The sequence below is a fragment of the Pavona decussata genome, unplaced genomic scaffold (genome assembly GCF_977016875.1).
Source record: "Pavona decussata unplaced genomic scaffold, jaPavDecu1.1 SCAFFOLD_61, whole genome shotgun sequence".
NCBI classification, from domain to species: Eukaryota; Metazoa; Cnidaria; class Anthozoa; order Scleractinia; family Agariciidae; genus Pavona; species Pavona decussata.
The window spans coordinates 594073-617500 of NW_028145482.1; the positions used below are offsets into that span (position 1 = coordinate 594073).

General features: G+C 37.7%; 1 protein-coding gene across 4 annotated transcripts; it reads left to right on the top strand.

Annotated features, from left to right (window-relative positions):
- The first annotated feature begins 4919 nt into the window (after nt 1-4919).
- On the top strand, nt 4920-23395 carry LOC146478955 (uncharacterized). Of its 4 annotated transcripts, XR_014864983.1 has the most exons (15): nt 4920-5739; nt 9195-9243; nt 9711-9770; nt 10031-10078; nt 10942-11070; nt 12820-12911; nt 14027-14095; nt 14879-14930; nt 15517-15561; nt 17198-17224; nt 17542-17565; nt 18309-18452; nt 19169-19204; nt 20391-21131; nt 21606-23395. XR_014864983.1 is itself a non-coding variant. In XM_085111250.1 (14 exons), exons 1-14 carry the CDS (start codon nt 5572-5574, stop codon nt 20822-20824), a joined length of 1377 nt encoding a protein of 458 aa, XP_084967376.1. In that variant the 5' UTR covers nt 4920-5571; the 3' UTR covers nt 20825-23395. The 4 variants fall into 4 exon arrangements, 3 of the variants coding, with proteins under 3 accessions (XP_084967376.1, XP_084967375.1, XP_084967377.1); XM_085111250.1 differs by lacking the exon at nt 17198-17224 and adding an exon at nt 16323-16349 and having other exon boundaries at nt 20391-23395; XM_085111249.1 differs by having other exon boundaries at nt 20391-23395.
- The last annotated feature ends 33 nt before the right edge of the window (nt 23396-23428 follow it).

Sequence of the window (23428 nt, forward strand, 5' to 3'; positions counted from 1 at the left end):
ACGCGTTTAGATTGTGTTCGTTGTACTATTCTGCTCACCATTCGTAATCTGCAAGGATATTGGGCGACTTTAAAAGGTGATTAAAGGCTTGGCACGATGGGCGAAGGTCAGTCAAATTACAGACGCAGTAGCATGGCATTGACGTAGGGGAAGCGATGGACGAAACATCAAAGGACACAAAAATAATAAGACGACGATTCGGAGCATAAGCAATAACTAAAAAAAGTGACGTCGGCGAAGACTCGTTAACGCTCTACAACTCACTATAACATGGTTGCATGGGGCTATGACTAGGAGAAAGACCCAAACCGAGACTGGCCAATCAAGGGGCGAAAGTGACGCATTTTTCCGTGAGAATTGCAAGGCAAGTGCAACGCACAGGAAAAATTTGCCTTTGTATTATTATGTAGATTTTTAATGGCTTTCAAAAAACAAAATATATTTATTGAGGGGTAATTTCCAACAAATTCCTCGTAGTCAAGTGGTAAAGCAGATGGACAGTGAATCCAACGCTTACAGGACGGCTTCAGTTCAAGGCACGGTATAGTAGGTAGACGGAAAAAAGAGAAAAAGAAAAAGAAAAGCGTTAGGGGGCTGGGGTAGAGAAATAAAGAAAATGGGATTGGGAAAATGGAGAGAGAAGTGGAGAAAAAGTCATGACACGACGAAATCCTATTTTATTGACCCAGTAAGTATTAATTGCAATGTATATATGCAAAACACATGGGAATAGCTTATTGTCTTTAAAAACAATGAAGCGCATACATAATTAATACATCAGCATGCATAATTAATGTATGGGGCTGTGCGGAAATTTTTCCCAGTATTTATTTGAATATCTACCAACATCTCCCTTAGTTCTACATTACTCGGCTCATCTTCGACGTTCATTGCTTCATTCGTCGCTTCCACTAACTCCGCGGCCTCTTCTTCCTGACATTCCGCCATGTTGGCTCTTTTAAGTGCCGATAGTTCTTCTCCTCGAGCTCCTCGTTTGTGTTTTCCTCCTAACTTCTGCATTTAATACTTCAAGTGTTTAAACGTTGAATTATTATGTCAAGGCGGTATAAAGTTTTCTAAAATTGGCGTAAAGGGACGGAAACTACGCTCCTCTCAAAACCTGCTACCGCACACAGACCCCACGCATGCTCCATCTTAATGAAAAATCGATAATATCGATTTGACACACGAAATCAATTTATCGATTTTCACCAATTTCCGTTATCAATCGGTAAAAATCATCCGTAAAAATCGCTTACGCCTCTTTCTACCCTTCGGGCGACGATCGTTTTCTTACAGGGGACCACCGCCGCTTGTATCATTTCAACAGACGCGTAATAATCAGACGCTTTGTTCGATCACGTTCTTAGTTGTATCAACAAACTCGATTTGACTGGCGAGCGGCTGAGCCGCTTGAATAAAACTTGTCAGTCCATTTGACTGACGAACCGCCAAGGTTCTCTATGTATAGCCCCCACAAACTGAATGTGAGTCACTAGCACGTGTTAAGTTTCGAACTGGTGGGAGCTATTGAAAGTGTACTGTATGAGATAAAACAAAAATAAAAATGCACGGAAAAGACAACTAACCGCCAGGCTATATCTTTCGGGTAATTAAAAATCTGACCTACTGTAATTTAATACTAAGCCACTCGACCGTCTAAGCATATAAAACTACGGACAGATAAATCCAACCACAAAACGTTATTTGTGGTTGTTTATTCAGTATCTTCCAAACGACTGTTTAGATCGATGATGAAACGAAGACAACACTTACATTGTATCGCCAAAATGAAATCGCGCTCAATCGTTCCCATAACCACATAGGAGAAAGGACCACAGACAAGGGACTTCAGGTAGGGATATTTTTTATTGAAAATCCGTTGGTGTTTTTAAATTGAACAGATCGACTGTTTTCTTTTGTTGTACACCATTTTCTTTTTCGTATAGACCATGTTTAGTATCGACAATTTTGGAAAAAAAAATTGTGTACATGCCATCCTTCGTTAGGGAAGAAGGGGTGGGGGGAGGGGGGGGGGGGGGTCCGATTTCATTTAGGAGCCCTTCCAGTCCTTCCAGAGTGCGCTCTCGAAAATAACGAAGTATTTTGCTTTTTGTATTTTTATATTAGTAAAAAAAATAACGAAATATTTTGCTTTTTGTATTTTTATAATAGTACAACTGCGATTCCAACTCGAACTTTAACTCGAAGTCCAACTCGAAGTCCAACTCGAACTCTAACTCGAATCCAAACTCGATGATTCGGGATTTCCCATTGAGACAACTTACACCGGAAGAGATTACCAGCTGCGCTGTAGTAGTGGTGAAACTGCCTTTAACCCTTTAAGCCCACATATCAACAAGTATATTCTCCTCATTGCTCTATATACACATCGTATGATACTAGTTGGGAGAATTTGTTTGAACGTCAAAGCTCTACCTTTGGTAATAATTTATGTTAATTTCTCTAATGTTACGTATTTGATCCAGTAGTAATATTAGAGAGGTAGAATAGTTTACGGCGAACGGCAAATGGTAGAAATGACCACGCGCTCATTTTTGTCCTTCTTTTGCCGCTCATTAAACGTGAGTAGTTTTGCGTCGTTAGCATGAAAGGCCATAGCTGTTTTGCACTATTCTCATCAATGCGCTCAAGAAAATATCAACGCGAACCTGACGTTCGCCCTCAGCCATATACGCGATTCTAAATCTCTTCATTGGAAGGAAAAACTACATGAAAATCACTATCGGAGCTTACAGTGTTAAAACTCGCAACATCTGCGAAGGAAAATTTGAATTTTATATTTTCATTACAATTTTGGATTAAATGTAGTACGCTAGTCTGATCTGATGCCAACTGAATAGAATTTGTGTCAACAAACGTCAAACTGTCAAGAACGGTACTATCTCTGATTGGTCAACTCGAAAAATTTAAACCAAGTAATAAAATATATATTTACTTAACACAGCCATCACAGAGAGGTCTACCCAGAGTTTATATCTCTCAGTACCACTTCCCTTTCAAGCCAACAGCGGAGCAGTGCTTTTTCGTGCGGTATTAACTTAGCATTTGTGTACGCCTTTTCGGTATTTCATCGATTTTTTACTCGGTATTGCGGACATTGACACTTTACTTCGTGGTATTGTGGTTTCAACCATCCACCAATGTCCCTTTCCTTTGCACGCGTACGATGAGCAACATTTTATTTCGAAGGCAACTGTGGGACAATTAAAGTGTCTATGGTTTAAGTTGTTAAATTTGTTTTTCGTATTACCATATGTTTCGCTATGAAATGTCATCTGATGTTAATTCATCGGTTCACAGTTACGCAGGCTCGTATTTTAGGAAAATAAAGAATTTCCCACATGGAACCAGTGTGAGCAGGACATAGCGAAAATTTTTCACCAACGACTTAACTGCTATCACACCACGATATTAGGAAAAAGATCTCTTTGAATACATGCCTTTTTGTTCGACAAACATTTTGTCACCTTTATATTTTCCCTTCCCATTAAACGTCTATTTTTAACTGAAGGACCCCAACGGCTGTCGGATACCTAGCGGATAACGTATTATATTTAATTTGTTTTCCAGTCGTTTTCAGTAATGTATTCGTCTTTTCTTTTTTTAGAAATTAGGAGACACAGGCATTTTGAAAAACTTCCTGTTCTGAAATCCAAGCGTAAGATTTATTAAGAGTTTCCATTGACCTGAAATCGAAAATAGTTTATTTTGGAAATCAGCCGATTTGAATGGTTTAAATGTGTTTTGAAGATCGGTGAGTGTACGATCATCCTTGTGCCAATCTGACATCTACTGCTAAATTAGGCCATCCCCATCAACTATTTCGTTTTTCATCGTTCGACCGACCTATTTTGTTTTAAAAATAAGTTGTTTCTTGCCTTCTTTTCTAGGGTGTTTACATACTTTTCTTGCATTGGCATCACTCCATAAAGAGTTGACTAACACCTGCTCGGTTGTAAAGTGGTGGTCACAGGAAAAATATAATGCAGGCTCACCTTGTTGAGGTCGATATTTTTTGTCACTTTTTTTTTCAACTGACCAAACGATCGCGAACTACTTTCCTTGAAGAAAGGGTGACACTAAACAAAACATTTTATGGGGAACCACCTTATGGAGTTCCGATTGTTTTATGTTAGGACTCATTCGACTTACTATATCAATTAGAATAAACTGACAGAATGGCGACTAGATTTCTAGTCCTAATAAATTTGGGAAGACATATTTGCAAAACGGTTGTTTGCGAATGACATTTATAAACCCATTACCAACTATGAACTCTTCCAAAAAACTCAATTATGATTTTTTTTATTCCTAAAAGAGGCCAATCGAATACACTCTTATAAAGGCTATTTTTTTCGAGAAATATGAACGGCTGTCCGACCAAAGGAAGCGAAATGTTCGTCATTCCAATCTCAGTGCTTCAGACGTTGAAGGTATGGATAAGACGGGAAAGTTCCGCTTCCTCCCCTATCTCCAGCCAGTCGTCACCTCTCGGTCAGGTCCTCAGAATTCAATCTCACGATTTTCTGAGCTACAGAAAAGTAATCAGTCCCACCTCCTCCCGCTTCCAATAAAGAAAAGAGATAAAGGAAACAAAATCAATCCCGTGCCCTATTTGGGGGAATGAAAATCTAGGGGCGGTATAGACAGCTAATTCTGAATTCATCACGGTGAAAGTTATGAACAAACGACTAGCAAGGCAAAACCATACACAGAAAGGAGAAAGGAACTTTGAGAAATTCTCCTCCCTTTTAATTTTGTTTAGTTACGTTTTTTGTCTAGTTCCAGAACTTAACCCTACCTACATAAGGGATGATACGAAATTCCAGAGGGAAGCGGAGGGGGGGGGGGGGGGGGGGAAATGGAAAAGAGTCCACAAACCGGACCAAAAAAAATTAATGTAAGGCGTGAAGCTAAATTCAAAATCCCAGAGGTGTAGTGTGTCTCAGAGAAAACCTCTCCCTTGGAGGAGGTATGGCCATATTCTGGATCTACACATTGTAGTGAATGCGAATATTAATTGTTTAGGTATACTTAGGTTTAATGCAGCCATTTTTGGGGGCATTACTGACCACTGTGACTTGAGATCGTTCAACGTCCACGTTATCGCCTTTTTTTTGTGGATACGAAGACGTGGGTGACGTCCATGCTCATGTATTTCATAGCGTCACATCAGCGTTTGCATCTTTGTGAAAACTTGCGTTTTTTAGTCCTCCAGTCCATGAGGCTTTTACCGACCAAGAATATATTATTACGTTCGGAATTACTTCAGCACGTTCTTCCAATCAGGTCGTAGGGCAAAGTTCTATTTTAATCGCGCAGTAAACTCATCGATAATGGAAGCTTATTAAATAACGTAGACACCGTATATTACGTGATCCAGCGGGTTGAGTGATCATGAAGGGTATCGGGAATTTACCATTTAATTTTCCGTTTTAAGTCAACAAGAAAACCGACCTGGATGTCAACAGCGACAAAACATTAATGTGCCGCTATCGTCACGGCATTGAGTGCCAGTAGTCGTCGACTCAGCGTCAACAACTCGCCATGTTTTACTGTCTTCTTTTCGTTGTGAGCCTTTGGAAGTATGCATTTTTTCTTCCATGCAACGGCTTTGTTGCTGCTGAGAAGCAGGATGTTCACTGGTCGCAGCAAACCATAAAGAACTGCTTGCAGAATTGTTCGCCTGTTTTCTGGCCAACAACCAGTGTTAAGGTAAGCTCTTCTCTGACAGGGCCTTATTGAAATTACAATGTGTTTTTTGCAAACTCTCAAATTCACTCACTCGTCCACATAGTAGTCCAATCAACCGGCGTTTCTGGTCGCTAGAGGCGATGGGGAATGATCAGAGTCAACTGAATTCGTAGGCTGCAAGATAGGAAACGAGAGCTTCATTAGAAATTAATGTTGCTTTCTTCGACCTCCTTTACGCGTCCTTCCTCTTGGCTCTTCCTGTTGTAGGTTGCATCTCGACTCTTAACTTGAAATTTGAGTACCTCTTCGTGGTAATAACTTTTGAAATTCTAGTGTTTCTAAACACCACTGCACTTTAACGAGGGACTGACTGCTGCCTAAATTTTACCAGTAACTGGTTGAATCAATTTAATTAATAGCAATGAAGAACAGGGTTAACTGGTTGGTTTTATTCTTTTTTTTTTTTTTTTACGAATTTTACAGTTTTAAATTAAGCATTGAACTGACTGTCAGTAGCGTTACAAGCGGCGGCCATGTTTATTGCTTTTAAGGTAAGACGACTGAAGCTGATGTTGACTGAGGTGATTAATGATGGGTTTTACTTTGCCTTATTCGGGCATTATCTGATAATGTAACATGATCTTAGAAGTTTCCGCCAGATGCCGTTCCCGGTGAACTTCAGAAAAAAAAAATACTGTCGTACGTTGAAGTGTTGAACTTCGTTATCCCGGAAGTACTAAAAGTCGGTTCGCCACCAACAGTTTTGTGAATAGAGAAATTATTAACGTTAAACGTTTTAAACATCTAAAACTGACAAGCTCTGCGTGCGGTGGATTCTTTTATTTACATGGAACCTTGAAAGGACAGGTGTTGTTTAAAAGCATTATTTATTTTTAGTTGGACATCAATATCCGCTTTCTTGGTCGATATAACAGACATTGTTTTTGAAAGTGAGTGGTTTAAACTGACCCAACAGAACTTGTCAATCAGATGACCACAGCAGATGGATACGGCAAAATTATTTATACAGCGGTAACATATATACCGACTATTTTATCGGGTAAATAACAAGAACTCGAAACCCGGGTGGACTGTGATTGTTTACGCATGTGAACTGGGCTGCGTAAGAAGAAGTTCGGTATTTTTTTTTTTTTTTTTTTTTGTGCTTTTATCCCTTTTTGACCAGCAACAACAACAACAACAACTAAAAAATAAACAAACAACCAAAAACAAAAATGTGGAGGGAAGGGGGGTGGTCACAGAACACAAGTTTGCAAAAAAAAAATGCCTGATTGACGTTTCACGATCAGTGTATTCATCGACTGTAAATAACAGAGAGTGAAGTCCTAAATTAAAGGATGTGAAATTTCTTATCTGTCAGCTGAAGTCACAGCATATTGTACAACAGCTAGCACCTATCCGAGAAGAGCAACGCTCGAAAGCTTGTGCCGTGGTAAATCCAAGCGATTTTTTTGCCTTGTCTGCTATTTGGAGCTGCTGCAATCCAGGAGAGCAGGAACAGTTCTCGTCTGAAAACCTTTTCAGACCGTTAAAAAGAAATATTTTTTTCGTTAAATTTCCTGGCGCCGATATCTGTGGAAAGGTAGATCTCGAAATCGTTGAAAACACTGAGTCCTTTTGAGATCGAGTGTGTTCGTTAGTGAAACGAAGAGGAAATTTACCATCTCCCTTCATATGTATCCACAAAAAAAGCTTTCGACATTGCCGATTCGAGTAGTATGCAGCATGTGAATCATATATGGACCCAGTGAATGGCCTAGCTCCGTACGGTTCAGTTTCCCAATGATAATTAGATTTTTTCTTAGTCTTGCACACAAGCCACATGGCGAACCTTTTTGCAGTCCATGTCTCTCGCCGAATTATAAGTGACTTCAACGAGTGTTTCCTTGAGACAGCACACGGTACAGTGCTAGAGTGCTTCAGATTGTGGAGTTTGGTCGAGTGAACAAACGAATAGAAAGGCAAAAATATACACAGAAAGGAGAAAGGAACTTTGAGAAATTCTCCTCCCTTTTAATTTTGTTTATTTACGTTTTTTGTCTAGTTCCAGAACTTAACCCTACCTACATAAGGCAGGAGGGATGATACGAAATTCCAGAGGGGAGCGGACGGGAGGGGGGGGGGGGGGGGGATGGAGAAGAGTCCACAAACCGGACCAAAAAAAATAATGTAAGGCGTGAAGCTAAATTCAAAATCCCACAGGTGTAGTGCATTACGATGCATTACAGATGTGGTATTAAGTCTATTTAGGTGAACCGGTTTGAGTTCAGCTGATCGTGAGAGATCTTAATTAGGCCATTCTCGGGAAAGCTTCTGTTGGATCCTGCAACAGTGAAAGTGAAAGCGGTGGCCTAGGACAAGAGAAACCGCATTCAATATTTGAGGAAGTCCAGTAAACCAAGGCTTTGGAAGCAGAAGTGGTCCGTTTAAATGCTGAAGAGGACGCTTAAGAAAAAAAAGTTAAAGCTCCTCGCAGTCTACAAGAGATTCAAAGGTTTTAAAGTCTATTTGACTGGATTATACTACAAAAGAGGTTCCTAACACCATCGATCAAAGCAAGGTATAGAGCAAGTTAAATTGGAGATGAGAAGTCAAATCTGAAGAAATGGGGATGGGATCAACAGCTGTTAAAATCTGCATGAATATGGCTGTTGCATTGACACTGTTTCACTTCCACCCTGCCTGTGTCAAATAAAAAAAAAAGCAAAAAAGAGGCAAACGGTTTAACAAGGCTAATCTGTTGAAAAGTGAATATAAATCCAGGCTGATGTTCACAAAGATTTGGTGCCGCATCACCTCTGAATGCAGTTTTAAGGGTAAATACGCAAATTTTGAAACATCATCATTCAGTACTCACATGCCACCCGCTATGGATGACCATCCCGCTACAAAACCTTCATTACCCTGCAAGTACCGTGTATTACGGGAGATACAAATTGTCACATGCTGCGAAAGCCGAAGAGCAAGAGTTGCGTTGTCATGTCTTCGAAATTCAGTGTATTTTCTATCCTATACCATGAACTGTTTCAAAGACTTGCGACAGTCACCAAAAACCCTCTAGGCAGTTAGCCCTGTTATTTAATATTTTGAATCTAGACCCAGTACGCCCTCGGCAGGAGTCGATAGCCACGTCTGCTGGAATCGATGCTATTTTCAACACAATTGTCGACTGGCCAGTCTAAAGAGTTACTTCGGATTTCCAGAATATGGCACTTCCATATTCAAGATAAAACCAAATGAGCTGACAGGATCTTGGCGGAAAGAGAGCCAAGATGTCTAACAGTACCTATCTTTCATCAAATTGGTTTCTTTGCTCCCTTTGTTATTAGAGTGAAAATGGCCATTTCGTTTAAGCAAATTAAAATTTTGTTGACTAAATTAAAGTGACTTAAATTTACAGCTATCAAATGTTCATGAAACTACTACGCTGAATGTGCTATTTTTCTTTCATTTAGCAGCCATTAAGTCGGCAGTCTTGCTATGAGGAGTGTCTACAAAAACGGGGTGAGTTAGCATTTGACTGAGTAGTTTACCACCGAATAGATTACCCTATTTCCCATGCCATCATTTCACACCGTATCTCGTCAAACTAGTCAGTTGCAGGTAGCTTTTGTAATTTTGGTGCTTATACGACAAATATCTTGGCTTTGTAGGAGCGCATCAAGTGGTTTCAGTAATCGTGATGGTAGCATCTCGGTGCTTTTTTTTTTACATGCCCGAGATTCTTCATTCTCTTCTGCAGTACAGCTTTGCATAACTGGACTCCATATACTGAGTTGTCAGCATGACGAGCTGTTACTATAAACCTGATGTTATCATGGTGGATTTGCATGCCTTAATTACGGGCTGCTCGAGCTTGTTCAGGAGTTGGTGTTTTGGAGAAAATTAATAATACTCTGACATATACCCAAACTGGACACCTAAACCCCTCATTCGTGTATTAATCGCAACCAGTTTCCTTTTGCTTTTAGGGAAGACGACCCTTCTTGGAAGTAGGCACATAAAGCCATTCCTGAGACGAATAAAGCGAGGTGAGCTAAATTGTTTTCCATACCTAGGAAATCGATTTTGTACCATTATCCAGCCTGTCTAATTAAACCATTGGTAGATCAATTAAATCGTCAACTATTGGTCCAAGATGAAAACAAATGACAATTAATCAGCTTGCCAACCAAACAATGTGAAACCAGACGTATTAGTTCGTATTTTCACTGTCAATGTTAATTGAATCTGACCTTATCAGCCGTGGTGATGATTGAATTTGATTGCTTTCATTCTGTCTCTTGTCCAGGCGTCACGAGCAGTCAAGGAAATTCTACCCTTCTCGAAAATTCAAAGTGTAAGTAAAACCGAATTCATGAGCACGATATCATAGCTTACTGACACTAGTGTAATACACAGGCTTAATTCATCAGGCCTGGTACTGTCAGTAAAAAAATATAAATAAAATAAATAAATAAATAAATAAATCAACGTGACGTATTATATGCATGTACCCATGACGTTAATTCTCTTCAAATGGCTCAGATTGAACGTTTTAGAATGGAATGATTCATTGGGGTGTGAAAGTTGCTTAATTGATTGAAAGCAGCTCTTGTTTTCCAGAGGCTGCGATTCTTAGAGGCAGCGCGCAAATTGACGTACTCCGTCATAATGTTAACCTGAAGGAGTACGGCCATTGCCTTTTGTGAGTAATAATTAAGGTGACTGGCACCAGTTTCCAGCACTTTCCAACACTTACACTTTGATAGGTCAATACTACCACCATTTATCAGTTGATAAAACAATAATGGTACCAAACAAATGCATAATTAATGGTAAACAAGTGACAGTTGTCTTCTTGACTTATAGGTTACAATAACAGCAATGTAACTCGTTCAAAATTAACCCTACATCCTCTCACAAACGAAGCTGGTAACAACCATTTTGTTACTATCCAATTGTAATCAATATGTCTTGACGAAACTTCTTGCAAAGTAAAAAAAAAAAAGAAATCAGAGGTTCCAGAGCCGCCTTAACTTTTCTCAAACTGTCAAATTATGGAAAGCGGTAGTCATGATCGACCAAATCATAACTGAAGGTAAGTGCTTATAACCGTTGTGAGCCATCTTAAATCCGAACTGGTGTACGTTAGTTGAGTTAGATGATTTCTCCTACTGCCCTTATTTGATAATACGGTGTTCTCATTTATTGAACCAACAGGCTGTGGAATAAACGCACAATGTAGTAATGACACAGAGGTCTTTCATCCAACGGGTTTAAAAGCAACTTTCCACAAATTCAAAGATACAGAAAGGTTCTTTGCGATTGTATCGTGGGATCCTCTACAAAGTGAGTAGACGTGTTTTAAACCTTTTTATCGTTGTATTTCTGTTCTAATAATATATCATATTATAGCTAGAGTTACGCCGTTGCATCTCATGGGTACGTCCGCTCTAACTGGTTATTTTGTGGTCACAATTTTGTATGTCGCCTTATGGACCATAATGAACAAAAGAGTAGCAAGCAAAAGCCGAACGAGGTATTAGCTAGTCCACATTTATACCTGTCCTCTGCATTAGGTCACACAAAGAATGATACTATAAAATGTAATAATTCCTCGCGAAGCGAGGGTAATAAATTTGTCGGGCCGAGCCGGCCCGAGCGGAGCTAAGTCGCGAAAAATATATTTATATATATGTTTTTTTGAAGGTGTCCGCACTTGAATGACGCCAGACTGTCTGGCGTCGTCTGAAAAAATTTTGCATACATCGGAAAAAATATGCGTGCATGATCAAATTTCAACTGCAATGTTCATCAATATTCACTGGATACAGAACTATCTCTCCACAATCTTTTCCCTTTCTTTTAGAAATCTTTTTTTGTGAAAGATTGCATTGAAGAAATTACACGTTTTGTGGCCGCGGTAAAATAATTTTCCGTGGGAAATAAATTCATCGAACACGACAGCGCTGCACGCCCATTGGACATTTCATCGCGTCACAAATAGATTTTTTACCGCAAACTAGCCTGTGGAACTACGAAAAAACCATGCTCATCAAAATAGTTGCTATATGCTACAACACGAAAGAGGGCTTTCCACCCAGCCCCAGCTTCGCGAGGTTTTGCGAGTCACGTATTTCTAGACGTATAAATGTAATTTATTTACCCACACGGCACCAAAGGGCCCTAGGAACTCGTTCAAAGGTGTCTGTGTGTTCGGGTCGAATTGCATTTTGGACTGGAAATAGAGTGGAAACATAACGAAAAGATTGGAATGAAATGGATGAAGCAAAATATTCAGTGTAACGGTTATCTAATAACAATAACCGTTACAGTGAATATTTTAATTAATTAATTAATTAATTAATTAATCAATATATATAAATAGATAAACAAATAAATAATGGTAACCTTTAAAGCATTCATAATAAGCGCTGACTGGAAAGAACAAACCTGTAACCAATTTTGCAGTTACGAGACTGATGGGATATATCCTGCCTACCTTAGATAACGATTCCTCTTTTTATGCTGCAAAAAACATATTCTTATCCCTCGAGAAACCTGTTAATCTTGTGTTCATCTTTTCGTCGATTTTTACAGTCAACCCAGGTCACGCGTGAGCGATATTTTTGAAATTTGAACGAAGTTTTGAAATTTACATCTCAGTTTTGAAAATTTCAGAGCTCCCGTATAAATTTCCCTAGCTTACTGACGGTATAAAGCTATGAATTTTTCTTTACATTGCAAAATTGAATATTTCAAGAATAACAATTGTTTCCCAAGTATTTTGAACATTTTTTTTAGTTAATGCGTCTTTTTCGGAACGATTTCCAGAGAAATGTCCAACATTCCATTCACACGTCGGACATTACAAAGAAAAATTCGAATGTTCACTTCATTCTTGGAAATACTGTTCACGCGTGACCTGGGTTGACTGTAAAAATAATTATAGACCGACTTATTAAACGTTTACTCAATGTCAAATGGCAACAATGTTTACCAGAGAATCTCGATGCTATCATTCAACAAATCAAATGGGCACGTTTCACTTTAGACGCAAAATCGCAAAATATTCACTGTAACGGTTATTGTTATTAGATATTTCAGTAGACTGGAAAGGATACCATCTGGTATACTGGATTGTTAATCTGGTTGGAGATTACGTTATCAGATGCCCGCATTTGGGAAAGGTGAGCAACAGAACAAAATTTTGTGTAACTTAATTTTTACAACCATGTAGAATGATAGCTAACCAAAATGACTGCCGTTGAATCGATCTTCAATGTCATGACCGACTACAGAGGACGTCCATTTTACACAGCCATCTCAGATACAGACAGTTAAACTTTCAAGCCAACAGGGACCCCCTTAACCAGACAAAACTAACATATGACATATCGATGCATCCAATGCAAAAGTGATGCCCCTTGGATCCCTAAGTCAACAATTATTTGACTGAAACTTTTAAATGGAGGATCTCGGCAAGAAAACGGAACGTTAATGGCGTTCTGAAAAATTAATTGGGACAACCATATTAGATGACCATTGGAAACTAGTTTGTCATGCTTCGGTTGGATCATTGCTATTCCAAATTTCCGTTGAACTTCCTTTCATTTTCAGTATTGAGGCTGCTTTTAACAACTTTTCTCTAAATGTCGTCAACGAAGGCCACTCGCACTAAGAGGTTACGTGACATAGCTTTTCTTCAAATAAAATTTGTGATGTTTTGCACCTGAAAATGATTGAAGGGTAATATAATCTGAATAATATCTTCATTTCGAAAATTTCCTTTGCCTTGGATCAGAAATATTGGTAATTCTGTGTCTGGTCACGTTGATCACCATGACTTTTATAAAGATGCAAATAATATCTCTTCGTAATCAAACTTTATAAACCAACTTCAAGGGAACATTGAAATTGTACTTTGGTATTGTGCATGAAATAATGGAGCATAATTGACAACATTAATAAAAAAAAAAAAAGAAAAGAAACACATGTCGATGAAAACCTCAAGTGAGATAAACAATAAAAAATAGATTTATCTACCAAAGTTGGGCGGCCTTTGATTATTGAAAGGAAGTTATGTGTGCCTGAGCCGACTCTTTCTGAAATGGAATGTCTTTAAAGATTGAATGATTACAGTTGCTCTTCCTTTACTTATCACTTAAAGGGCTATCGCATCCTATCTAAGCCACAAGTTTCCTAATGGGCGACTTTGCCAATTTGTACTTATAATTTACTGAAGCTTTCTTTTGTTTTTGTTGATTACCTAAATCAATTAAACTAATTAAAACTTAACTTTCAGAACGTCACTCATTATATTGTGGATAATTTCTCAAGAGGCTTGATGAATAAGTCGCTTCTTCAAATTGTGGTGAGTGTTAAAATTTGTATGGTGTTTCCTTAGTTCATCATTTTTCTTAAGTATTTTCTCATACGTCTGCGATTGTCCGGACTATTTACCCCAGACCCGCCGATTCCAGATAATCGGGGGTTCGGCTTTTCTATGTCTAGCTTAACACTGATGCGTCTGTGTTTAGCGTTTCATTTCAAACAAACTGTCAAGGTGCCTTTTTTTGCTTGTTGATTCTAAAACATACGCATGCTGATTAAAATTTTTTTGGGCTTGAAATTAATGGTGTCTATGCCCATCCGACAGTTGTAAAACAGCTACAATTCCCTACAACAGTTACACCCAACCAAGTAATTACATGTTACTACCGCATGATTAGCTAATCCTTACACTATAAGCTTCAGGGCTGTATTGTGTACTCTTCTCGAAGTGATTTAATTACACTAGACACACAAACAATCATATTTCAAGCATAATGTATTGTTATTAGCTTAACTGGCCTTTTTTGTGAATTGCGTTCGACCGATTTGCGCTTTCAGTAGAATCCGAAGGGGCGTTTCCTTTTATGGCCTGACTTGTACTCGACCTTGGTCCTCATAGTTTAGTTTCATAAACCAATGCAGTGTCTTGGAAATACCATTGTTAATAGAGACTTAACGCTCACTCGCCACTCAGTCAAAATAGGCCTGTACTACAAGCTTATCTTCGTCAGAGGACAGAAGGCCTCCTGGACTCATGCAATGCATGTTGTGTTTGCGTTTGCGTTTCCCTTAACTTTCCTCTCTCTTTGTTGTTTATTCATAGATAACTTCTTACCCGTTTGTAAGCGACTCATATATCAGTAAAAAATATACAAGTAAGTATTGTGAACGCATCGAAGAGTTTGGATTTTACGCCAACCGTAAGTAAAAAGGTTTCCTTTCCCGCTTGTTTGAGAGCAGGATCAGGAGCAATCAAGGCAGAAGGTTCAGAGATCGAATAAACATTTTTCCCAAGGAATTATGGGCAGTGAGCGAGCCCAATGTATTTGAATAGAACTAACTCAATGTACATGCATACAGTCGAACCTCCCTTGCGACTACCTCTCTTGAGCGACCACTTTTCCAAACTAAATCAATTTTCCAAGTCAAACTGACTATAGTTGGAACCTCTCGTAAGCGAACATCTCCCGTAAGCGACCACCTACGCTTGTAATTTTGGGTGATCGGTTACTGAAGATTTGACTGTACATAAAATCTTGGAGTGAATGAAAACCAAATAATCCTCTTCTTCTCCGCGAAATCCGCTCTGAAACCAGCCCATCACTTTTCCCATTCATTGAAACGAGGAGATGGGAGGGTGGTTCGTACATTTTATTTGTTGTGTCCGGGGTTGTAACATTACGTGTAGTTCTTTATAATCAGTACTCAGCATTAACTGGCCTTTTGTTTCCAATTCCATAGCCTGTGAAGTTCCGAAAAATTGCCCCAAAGAGGCATTTACAACAGGTTGGTGTATTTCGAATGTCATACAGGGAGGTAGAGCGAATGGGATTGATTTCGTTAATATAATTTGTTAGCATTAATTTATCTAAATTAAACTCTTGTTGAGTTTGGGTTCATTTACGACCAAACATCTGTACGTCATTTTGAGACAAAGCCGGGAGACATGAAAAAAAATACATAAATAAATAAATTCTCTTCAATTCTATATGTCTGGAGATACAAACCGACAAACGGGAATTATCTACAGCTAAAGAAAAAAAAAAAGATACAGTTTAACTTAATTGTTGGCAAACTAACCTGTTAACGTTTCTCCTGATTTTCTGTTCACTACATTTAACGACTTGGAGTGCCTGCATTTTTCAATATCTCTGCTGTCCTATTTTCTAAAATCTTACGACTACTGTAAGCAGGGTTAATTAGGAGAAAAAGTTGTTTTTTGTGGCCATCGACGTTTTCTATGCAATTAATTAACAACTGCGAAAATGACGCCTAACAGTTGATTAAGGCCTGGCCCTAACTTAAGTTTAGGCTTAAACCTTTATATCACACTAACGTTTTGTTATTTTGCATCGTAAACTTGTATCCAGCAAAAAATTAAGGGGAGAAATTGTAGAAAACTCTCCAAGTACCTTAGGTTGCTCTTACTACAAACGGGCCTAAACCCCAAAAGCGTATTTTACTGTTAGTGACGATGGCTTTTACTGAAACAGAATACTTGCTTTCATGTCATTTTACGTTATGTTTCTTTATCTTTTCTTTTACAGATGCCTCTTTACCATCCCCAACTACAGGTACGTGTATGCGTTACCAAATGTATCCATTCTTGAATTTGAATACTGATCTGCTGAATATGCAACGATGGGCAGACTTTGAACATTCCTTGCTTTCTTAAATATACGAGAAAACAAAATAAAACTTTGTGACTCACGGTTCTTTTTTTGTATGGCATTTAGCTGTTTACGTAACTCGGTGTTTTCGTGTATTGCAGGGGAATTGTCATGTACGCGTCATAAAGGGTAAAACCAAAAAAAAAAAAAAAGAAGGAAACCGATTTGGTCTTAATAACGCGAAAGTATTGTTAGCAAAGGTATAACAAGGTACAATTGCACACAGTTTAAAGGCTTTGGTTTGTTCGCACTGACCGTATTAAATTAGCCATTTTTTCCCTTCATAGCTTACTCCAGCCCTCCGATCTCAGGTGCGTGTTGTCTTAATAATGGGTATCATAAAAAAATCACATCACATCATATATTAAATATGTCTTTACTAATTGAAAAATGTAGTCTTGATGGGCAGACAACGTTTCCTGAACGAAAGACTGACAATTCGCCGCAGAAACAAGAAAATTCTCACCTTATTGTAATGCTGCTGCTTATCCAGCTTAGATTTTGTAGTCTTACCCGTGTGGTTTACTGAAAGACAAGAGAACCGCTTCATACTTTTCTAGCGAAGGTCGATTAAATAAGAATAGCACGGTTAAAAAAAAAAAATTTAAAAAAAATGTATGTTCATCTTGTATGCTAATTTGATCCAACCGGGTCTAAGCTTCATGCATTTTGTTGTGTGGAAGAGTGCATGGCTTCGCGAAGAATGCTTGTTTTTCTACTGTTTTACTTCATACACTTTTCTTTCTTTGTAGATTTCCTTACATCATCCCCAAATTCAAGTGCGTGTATTCGTTATCAAATGTATCCATTTGTTGAATTTGAATCAGTACTGATCTGCTGAATATGCAACGGTGTACACAAAGTACCTGCGCGGACTTTGAACAGTCCTAGCTTTTTTAATATAAGAGGAAATAACGTCTCAAATAATGTCGCACGCTTTTTTTTTAATTTATATGGCATTGAGCTGTTTACGTGACTTTGTGTTTCCGTGCATGGCAACGATATTTTGAAAGATATTAAATTTTTTTCGCAGTTTAAAAGCTTTTGTTTGTTGCGCTGACTGTATTAAATTAGTCATTCTTTTCCTTCACTTTAGTTTACTCCAGTCCTCCGATCTCAGGTGCGTATATATGTCTCAATAATGGGTATCACAACACATCACATCACCTCATATATCTAATGTGTCTTTAATAATTGTTAACAACGGTCATTGAAAAACACAGTTGCGGTGAACAGGCAACGTTTCCTCAAACAAAACACGGACGGCAATTCGCCGCAGAAGCAAGAAAATTCTCAGTTCATTGAGATGCTGCTGCTTATAGTAATAATAATAATAATAATAATAATAATAATAATAATAATAATAATAATAATAATAATAATAATGATGATGATAATGTTAATGATAGTGATAGTGATAGTGATAGTGATAGTGATAGTGATAGTGATAATGATAATGGTAATGATAATGATAATGATAATGATAATGATAATGATAACGATAATGATAATGATAATGATAGTGATAATGATAATGATAATGATAAAAGTAATAATAAAAATAATAATAATAACAATAATAATAATAATAATAAAAGTAATAATAATAATAATAATAATAATAATAATAATAATCACGAATTGTAAACATTTTAGATAATATATCTCCCCCCAAAAAATTTTACAAATAGATAAAGAATGCTGCATCATCTTCAGCTTCAATTGATTGTTTCGAACTACATGTAGCTCAACCAGCGTTAGAGCCAGGATGGTCCCAAATGACAAAAAAAGCCACTTTAAGATAGGGTTAAATGTGGTGTTTTCACTGAGTGCATTCTTTTTAGACTTAATTTATTTCTTTAGGAAACCGTTCCAAAGATTACAAAGTTGTCGCAGCCGTCGTCTCCGTTGCTTTTGTGACAGCCATAGCCGCTGTAAGCTTGATTTTTTGGTATTATCGTCGATCAAAGAAAAGTACCTCATTCAGCAACATAAGGGAAATTGAAGGTGAGTAGATTTAGAGGAAATAATCAGAAGCCTCTGGGGAAAGTAACAAGGGTATTTCAACATCTTGGTTTTTGACCAATCAGTTTAAAAGTCACTCGATCGAAAACGCATGATAATCAGAAGTAATAAGACAGAGCTAAATTAGAGATTAAGGCCAAATTCGGTTGTCAGATGTAAGATGACATTTTAGGTCAAAAGATCCTTATATAAAAGCAGCGAATTTAACACCGTTTACCTTGAAGCAGAAAAGGAAAAAAAATCGAGGCGACTGTTTCTAAAACGACGCATGGTGTTTTATACACGAAAGATAAATCCATGCCGGAGAGCGTCTTCAAAAGGACATAGCCTCGAGAAATGATGATACAGTAGGTAAATGGTAGATGAAAGGTATAACCCGATTAACAGTACCGGTTACAAATAAAATCACTTCCGAGTCAAAGAAGCTTCAATCTTTGAACAAGCTTTTTATTTTACAACACCTTGACTGGATCAATACAGTTTACATTTTTTTCTCGATACCTGATATATTAATGAACTTTAATTTAGAACTTTGTGCTATGTTTTAGAGACATAACGATCACACTTGTTAAAAAAAATCGGCTAAACATTTATTAATTAATTAAACCCCCTTTAAAAAGAGGAGCATTGTTATTTAAAAGCGTATTCTTTTACTCCCGATCTCTTGGTTTAAACATGTTTTTTTTTTTGTTTTCCAGAGGATAACAACTACATTGTGAAATATCATCACAAACGTAAGTCATTAAATTTTGCGAGGTTGATGCAACATTTGCCACCATCATCATCATCATCATCATCATCATCATCATCATCATCATCATCATTTGGTCCTTTTCCCTTTAAGGGAAATGGGGCCTTAACATTTGCCACCATTAACTTTTAATTCTTCAAACTGTTTAACACTAAACGACTCAGTTCTTTGCTATGCTTCGCCTAATAAATAATGCCTATCAAATTTGTCTCGAAAAAAACAATGTTTCATTAGTCAGATTTTTTCGACAATGAAAGACATGTCAGGCAGGCAATCACTACTGGAGGTAGACTGTTTAACTATTTATAATGGATGATACAATTAGACATCCTCGTAACTGCGCGTAGTGTTTCGAAAGAAAAAGGGAAGTGAAAAGCGAATCAAAAACGAGGTAATACAATTACTCCTTGAATTGCACTGCGCAGTACTGCACCCAAAACACTGGGGCACCCAACGGATCGTTTCGGTAAATTATCTGTTCGGAAGGCTCTTAATCCCCTACAATTTTCTAAAGGGAATTTTCACCACGAACTTTCGTGATATGGGAAATTTAAGGCCTAGAGTTTTCGGATTGATAAAAATGTTGATTTGAGTACCAAAAAAGGTCAGCTAAGATTTTCGGAAAGGAAATAAGACCTAAGGTTTTCGGGAAATGGACAAAAATGCGCTACTAATTTCGAAAAGAGTCAAGTTCCCCTAGAATGACCGAACAGATAAAAATATTAAAGCGCTACCTAAAATAAACCTATAGAGCTTTAAAGCCACTCCAGATCGCCGAAAAAGGATCTGAGAGAAAATTGTCGTTGGGTGCCCCTGAAAGTTCAGATCGATTACGATTACGAAGCGTTATTACCCCTAGAAGCCAAAAGGGGGTCTTGTTACAATTAATGAATAACAAGACATTCACGCAAGAATGTTGTTTGCAAGATAATAAAACTGAAAAAGAAAGAAAACATAACGTTGTCACAGTTCAATCTACCAGAGAGAAAGAAACGTTAAACAGTTCTATGATATTGAAGTTTTCTTTTCCTTGTGGTTCATTTCCCTATACTAACAAAATAAGTAAGAATATTTTTTTGTGAGAATACAAGCTATTGGTGATAGACTTGGCTCGATAATACAAGACACTGAATTGAAATTTCTTTTTTTTTTTTTGCGTCTATTTACAGTTCCTCATTTTGAGTATGACGCGTTCATCATATACAGCTCAAAAGACGAGGAATGGGTGAAAACAACTCTTCTTCCAACTCTCGAAGAAAAGCATTACTTAAAGTGTTGTATTCACTACCGGAATTTTGCCCCTGGAGTCTTATATAGAGAAAATATGGTAGATAGTGTGTACAAGTCCCGAAAAATAGTAGCTGTTGTCTCCCGCAATTTTTTTAACAGTGGTTTTTGCGAAAGCGAATTTGAGTACGCGCTTCGTCGACTTACAGAATGGAGAGATGACAGTCTAATCGTCATAAAACTTGACGATGTTGACAAAAGCAAACTTCCCAATGAATTGAAACAAAGAAGCTATATAGACTGCCCAAAGTCTGTTGAAAAAGAAACCTGGGAAAAGAAACTTGTTAACTGCTTAAAAGTTTCTGAGCCAGAGTAAAAGTTGTTTGAATCAGTTTAACTATCGTTAAACGTTAAACGTTTGGGGAATCTCTCTTTAAAACATGCCGTTAACAGTGATGTTCCGATCACAGCATGAATAAAAAATCTAAATTGGGCAACAGTGCAGTTCAAACTGAAAGTCAGAGGGGGCGATTATTCGATTATATTTGGTAAGTAAATACCGTTTTTGATGAGGGCATCATTGATGTCCCTTAACACAATATAAAAATAATCATTAGATCTAAAATTAATCGATCACGGATTTCCCGCCAGAAAGTTCAAGCTACCCTGAATATAACTCTGAAGTAAACAAGATATATAAGATGCAATATATATATTAGAGTCAGTTGAAGGTAAAAAAGGTCGTTCATCATATCAAAAACTCTTTCTTGGTAGATAAGGGGATTATTTTAGTTTTATTTGTTCTCTCTTCATTGAAGGGCGGTGGGGAAAGGGGGTTGCTAGGTACAGGATCGACCAGGAGGTGCAAAGACTGATCTCAGTTAATTTTACAGTTAAGCGTTAGCCATGGTAACTTTTTGAGGCTAGACATTTTGTAGTGGACTGATTTTGGGTGGAAACATTTTAGCAGGATTTTTTGACTGCACCGTCTTTTCAGGATAGGTTCTGAGCCGCTGGACTTTTTTATGTGTACTACTTTTAGCCGCAATGATTTTTTTGCTATTTGACCTAACATCTGCACCTTCCCGTCAATAATATACCTGAGTTTTCCCCCTCTGCTTATTTCTTGCCTCCGTATCGGATATTAGATATGCTAGCCCATCTTAGATTTTCCCGCCCCTGCTACTGAGTTTGAATGGAATCTATTCGCCAGGTAACATTGTAAATGAGGTATTTATTACTTAGTAACTATACATTATTTAGTAGTCCCCTTTCCTCGCTTTGGAAATAGCGCGGTAATACCTATACAGGGGTTGTATTTCTTAGCTAGCCAAAAACCGATTGGTTGAAATGGCAGCTCTGTTAGATCTGACTTGAAATTGAAATTGACACCAACTTTTTTTTTTTTTTTTTTCACGAACGCGCGTTGGATATGAGATAATAGACGGCCAACAAGGTGCGTAGCGCCGATTTGGCAATAGTTATCGCATATCCAACTATAACTGGATTATCCTAATAATCAAGGAACTGCTCGTTCGAAAGGTGATTAATTAACGCTTGCTCCCCGATTAAAATTAACCAAGGTTTTCGTCTCCCTCGTTACTATTGTCTTTAAATTAAAAGCTAATTTTAAACTAACTGTAAAGAAAAGTCGTTTAAGATAAAACTGAGGGACTATAATAAATTGGTATAATCGTTACCGACTAGTAATTATACTAGAACAAAAGTTCATACTATCCCTTGAGTAGTTTAATCGGGCCTTAAACAACCTGGCAAAGGTGTTTTAAAACAATCACTGTTATTGTACGTATGTATCATTTTTGTCTATACAACTGAAGTGTCATATATAGAAGTCATTACCTCAACCATTTTCCTAGATCTACTAGGGCATATACCCGTTACCTGTATTTCAGCCACTCTGGTCGCTTAATATTGTAGCCAGTAGCTGGCCAGCGCACTAGGTTGCGGGGTCGGAGCAGTATGAGCTACTAATACGCTGCTTGCGATTAAGCTTCTGGGGCGGGTTATTGGAAAGCCGACTAACGCTCATCTACGATTAAAAGTTAATCAAGGTTTTCATCTGCCTCTTTAAAAGTGATTTTGAAGCCTAATTTCAAGCTAAAGGTAAAGAAAAGTCTGAGTCAAAACTTATCCGTTCTCTTTTTATCAAGAAAGTTTGAAATTGGTTTTTCCTCAATAAAAATAGATTGTTTACAGTTAGTCAAGCCGTACTTTATTGTAAGTTGACCTTTCGCTGGTATTTGCCTGGAAATGGCCACCATTCCTGTTTTTATCGTTTCCAGTGAAGATATTCAGTGTTTCTTACCGAATTTATACTAACCGATATTTTGTAATTAAAGTAAGTTGTCACTGTACTAATTGGAACAATAATAATCCTTAAATCTTTTGATTTGAAGGTGACTATCAGTGTCAATAGTTTTGTTCTGTAATCACGTACTGTATTTTTAATGAGAAAACTGAAAGTTGTAAACATGTACTCTGTAATTTAATAAGCGAGGACTTGTAGTACCGCCTTTCTTATTGCATTGGAAAGTTGTTGTTGTACAACAACAACGCTGAACAATGCTAGAAACTAAGATTGTCAATGTGCAATTTTTATCAATCGACACAGTCAAATGTTTATTGTAATTTATATATTTCTCCCGTTGCTTTATTTTGGCTGGACATTTCGAAAAACATAACGAAAACTTTGAAAGAAAGGTACACTTTCCTCATCAAATAAAAGGAAGGTACCTATTACAAATTCCAACACCAACCAATCATAGGTAGGATTACGTTTGCCTATATTAGTAGTTGACGAGTGTTCGACAGTAGGTTTTCAATCATACTCCAGCCAACATAAAAGCAACGCGAGAAGTTCTTTAGTACAAAAATTCTGTGAACTGAGCTGTAGAGTGATCTCTTGAAATAGAACACAACCATTTGAAAAATGAATAAATAACTGCGTGTCTGTCAAGTG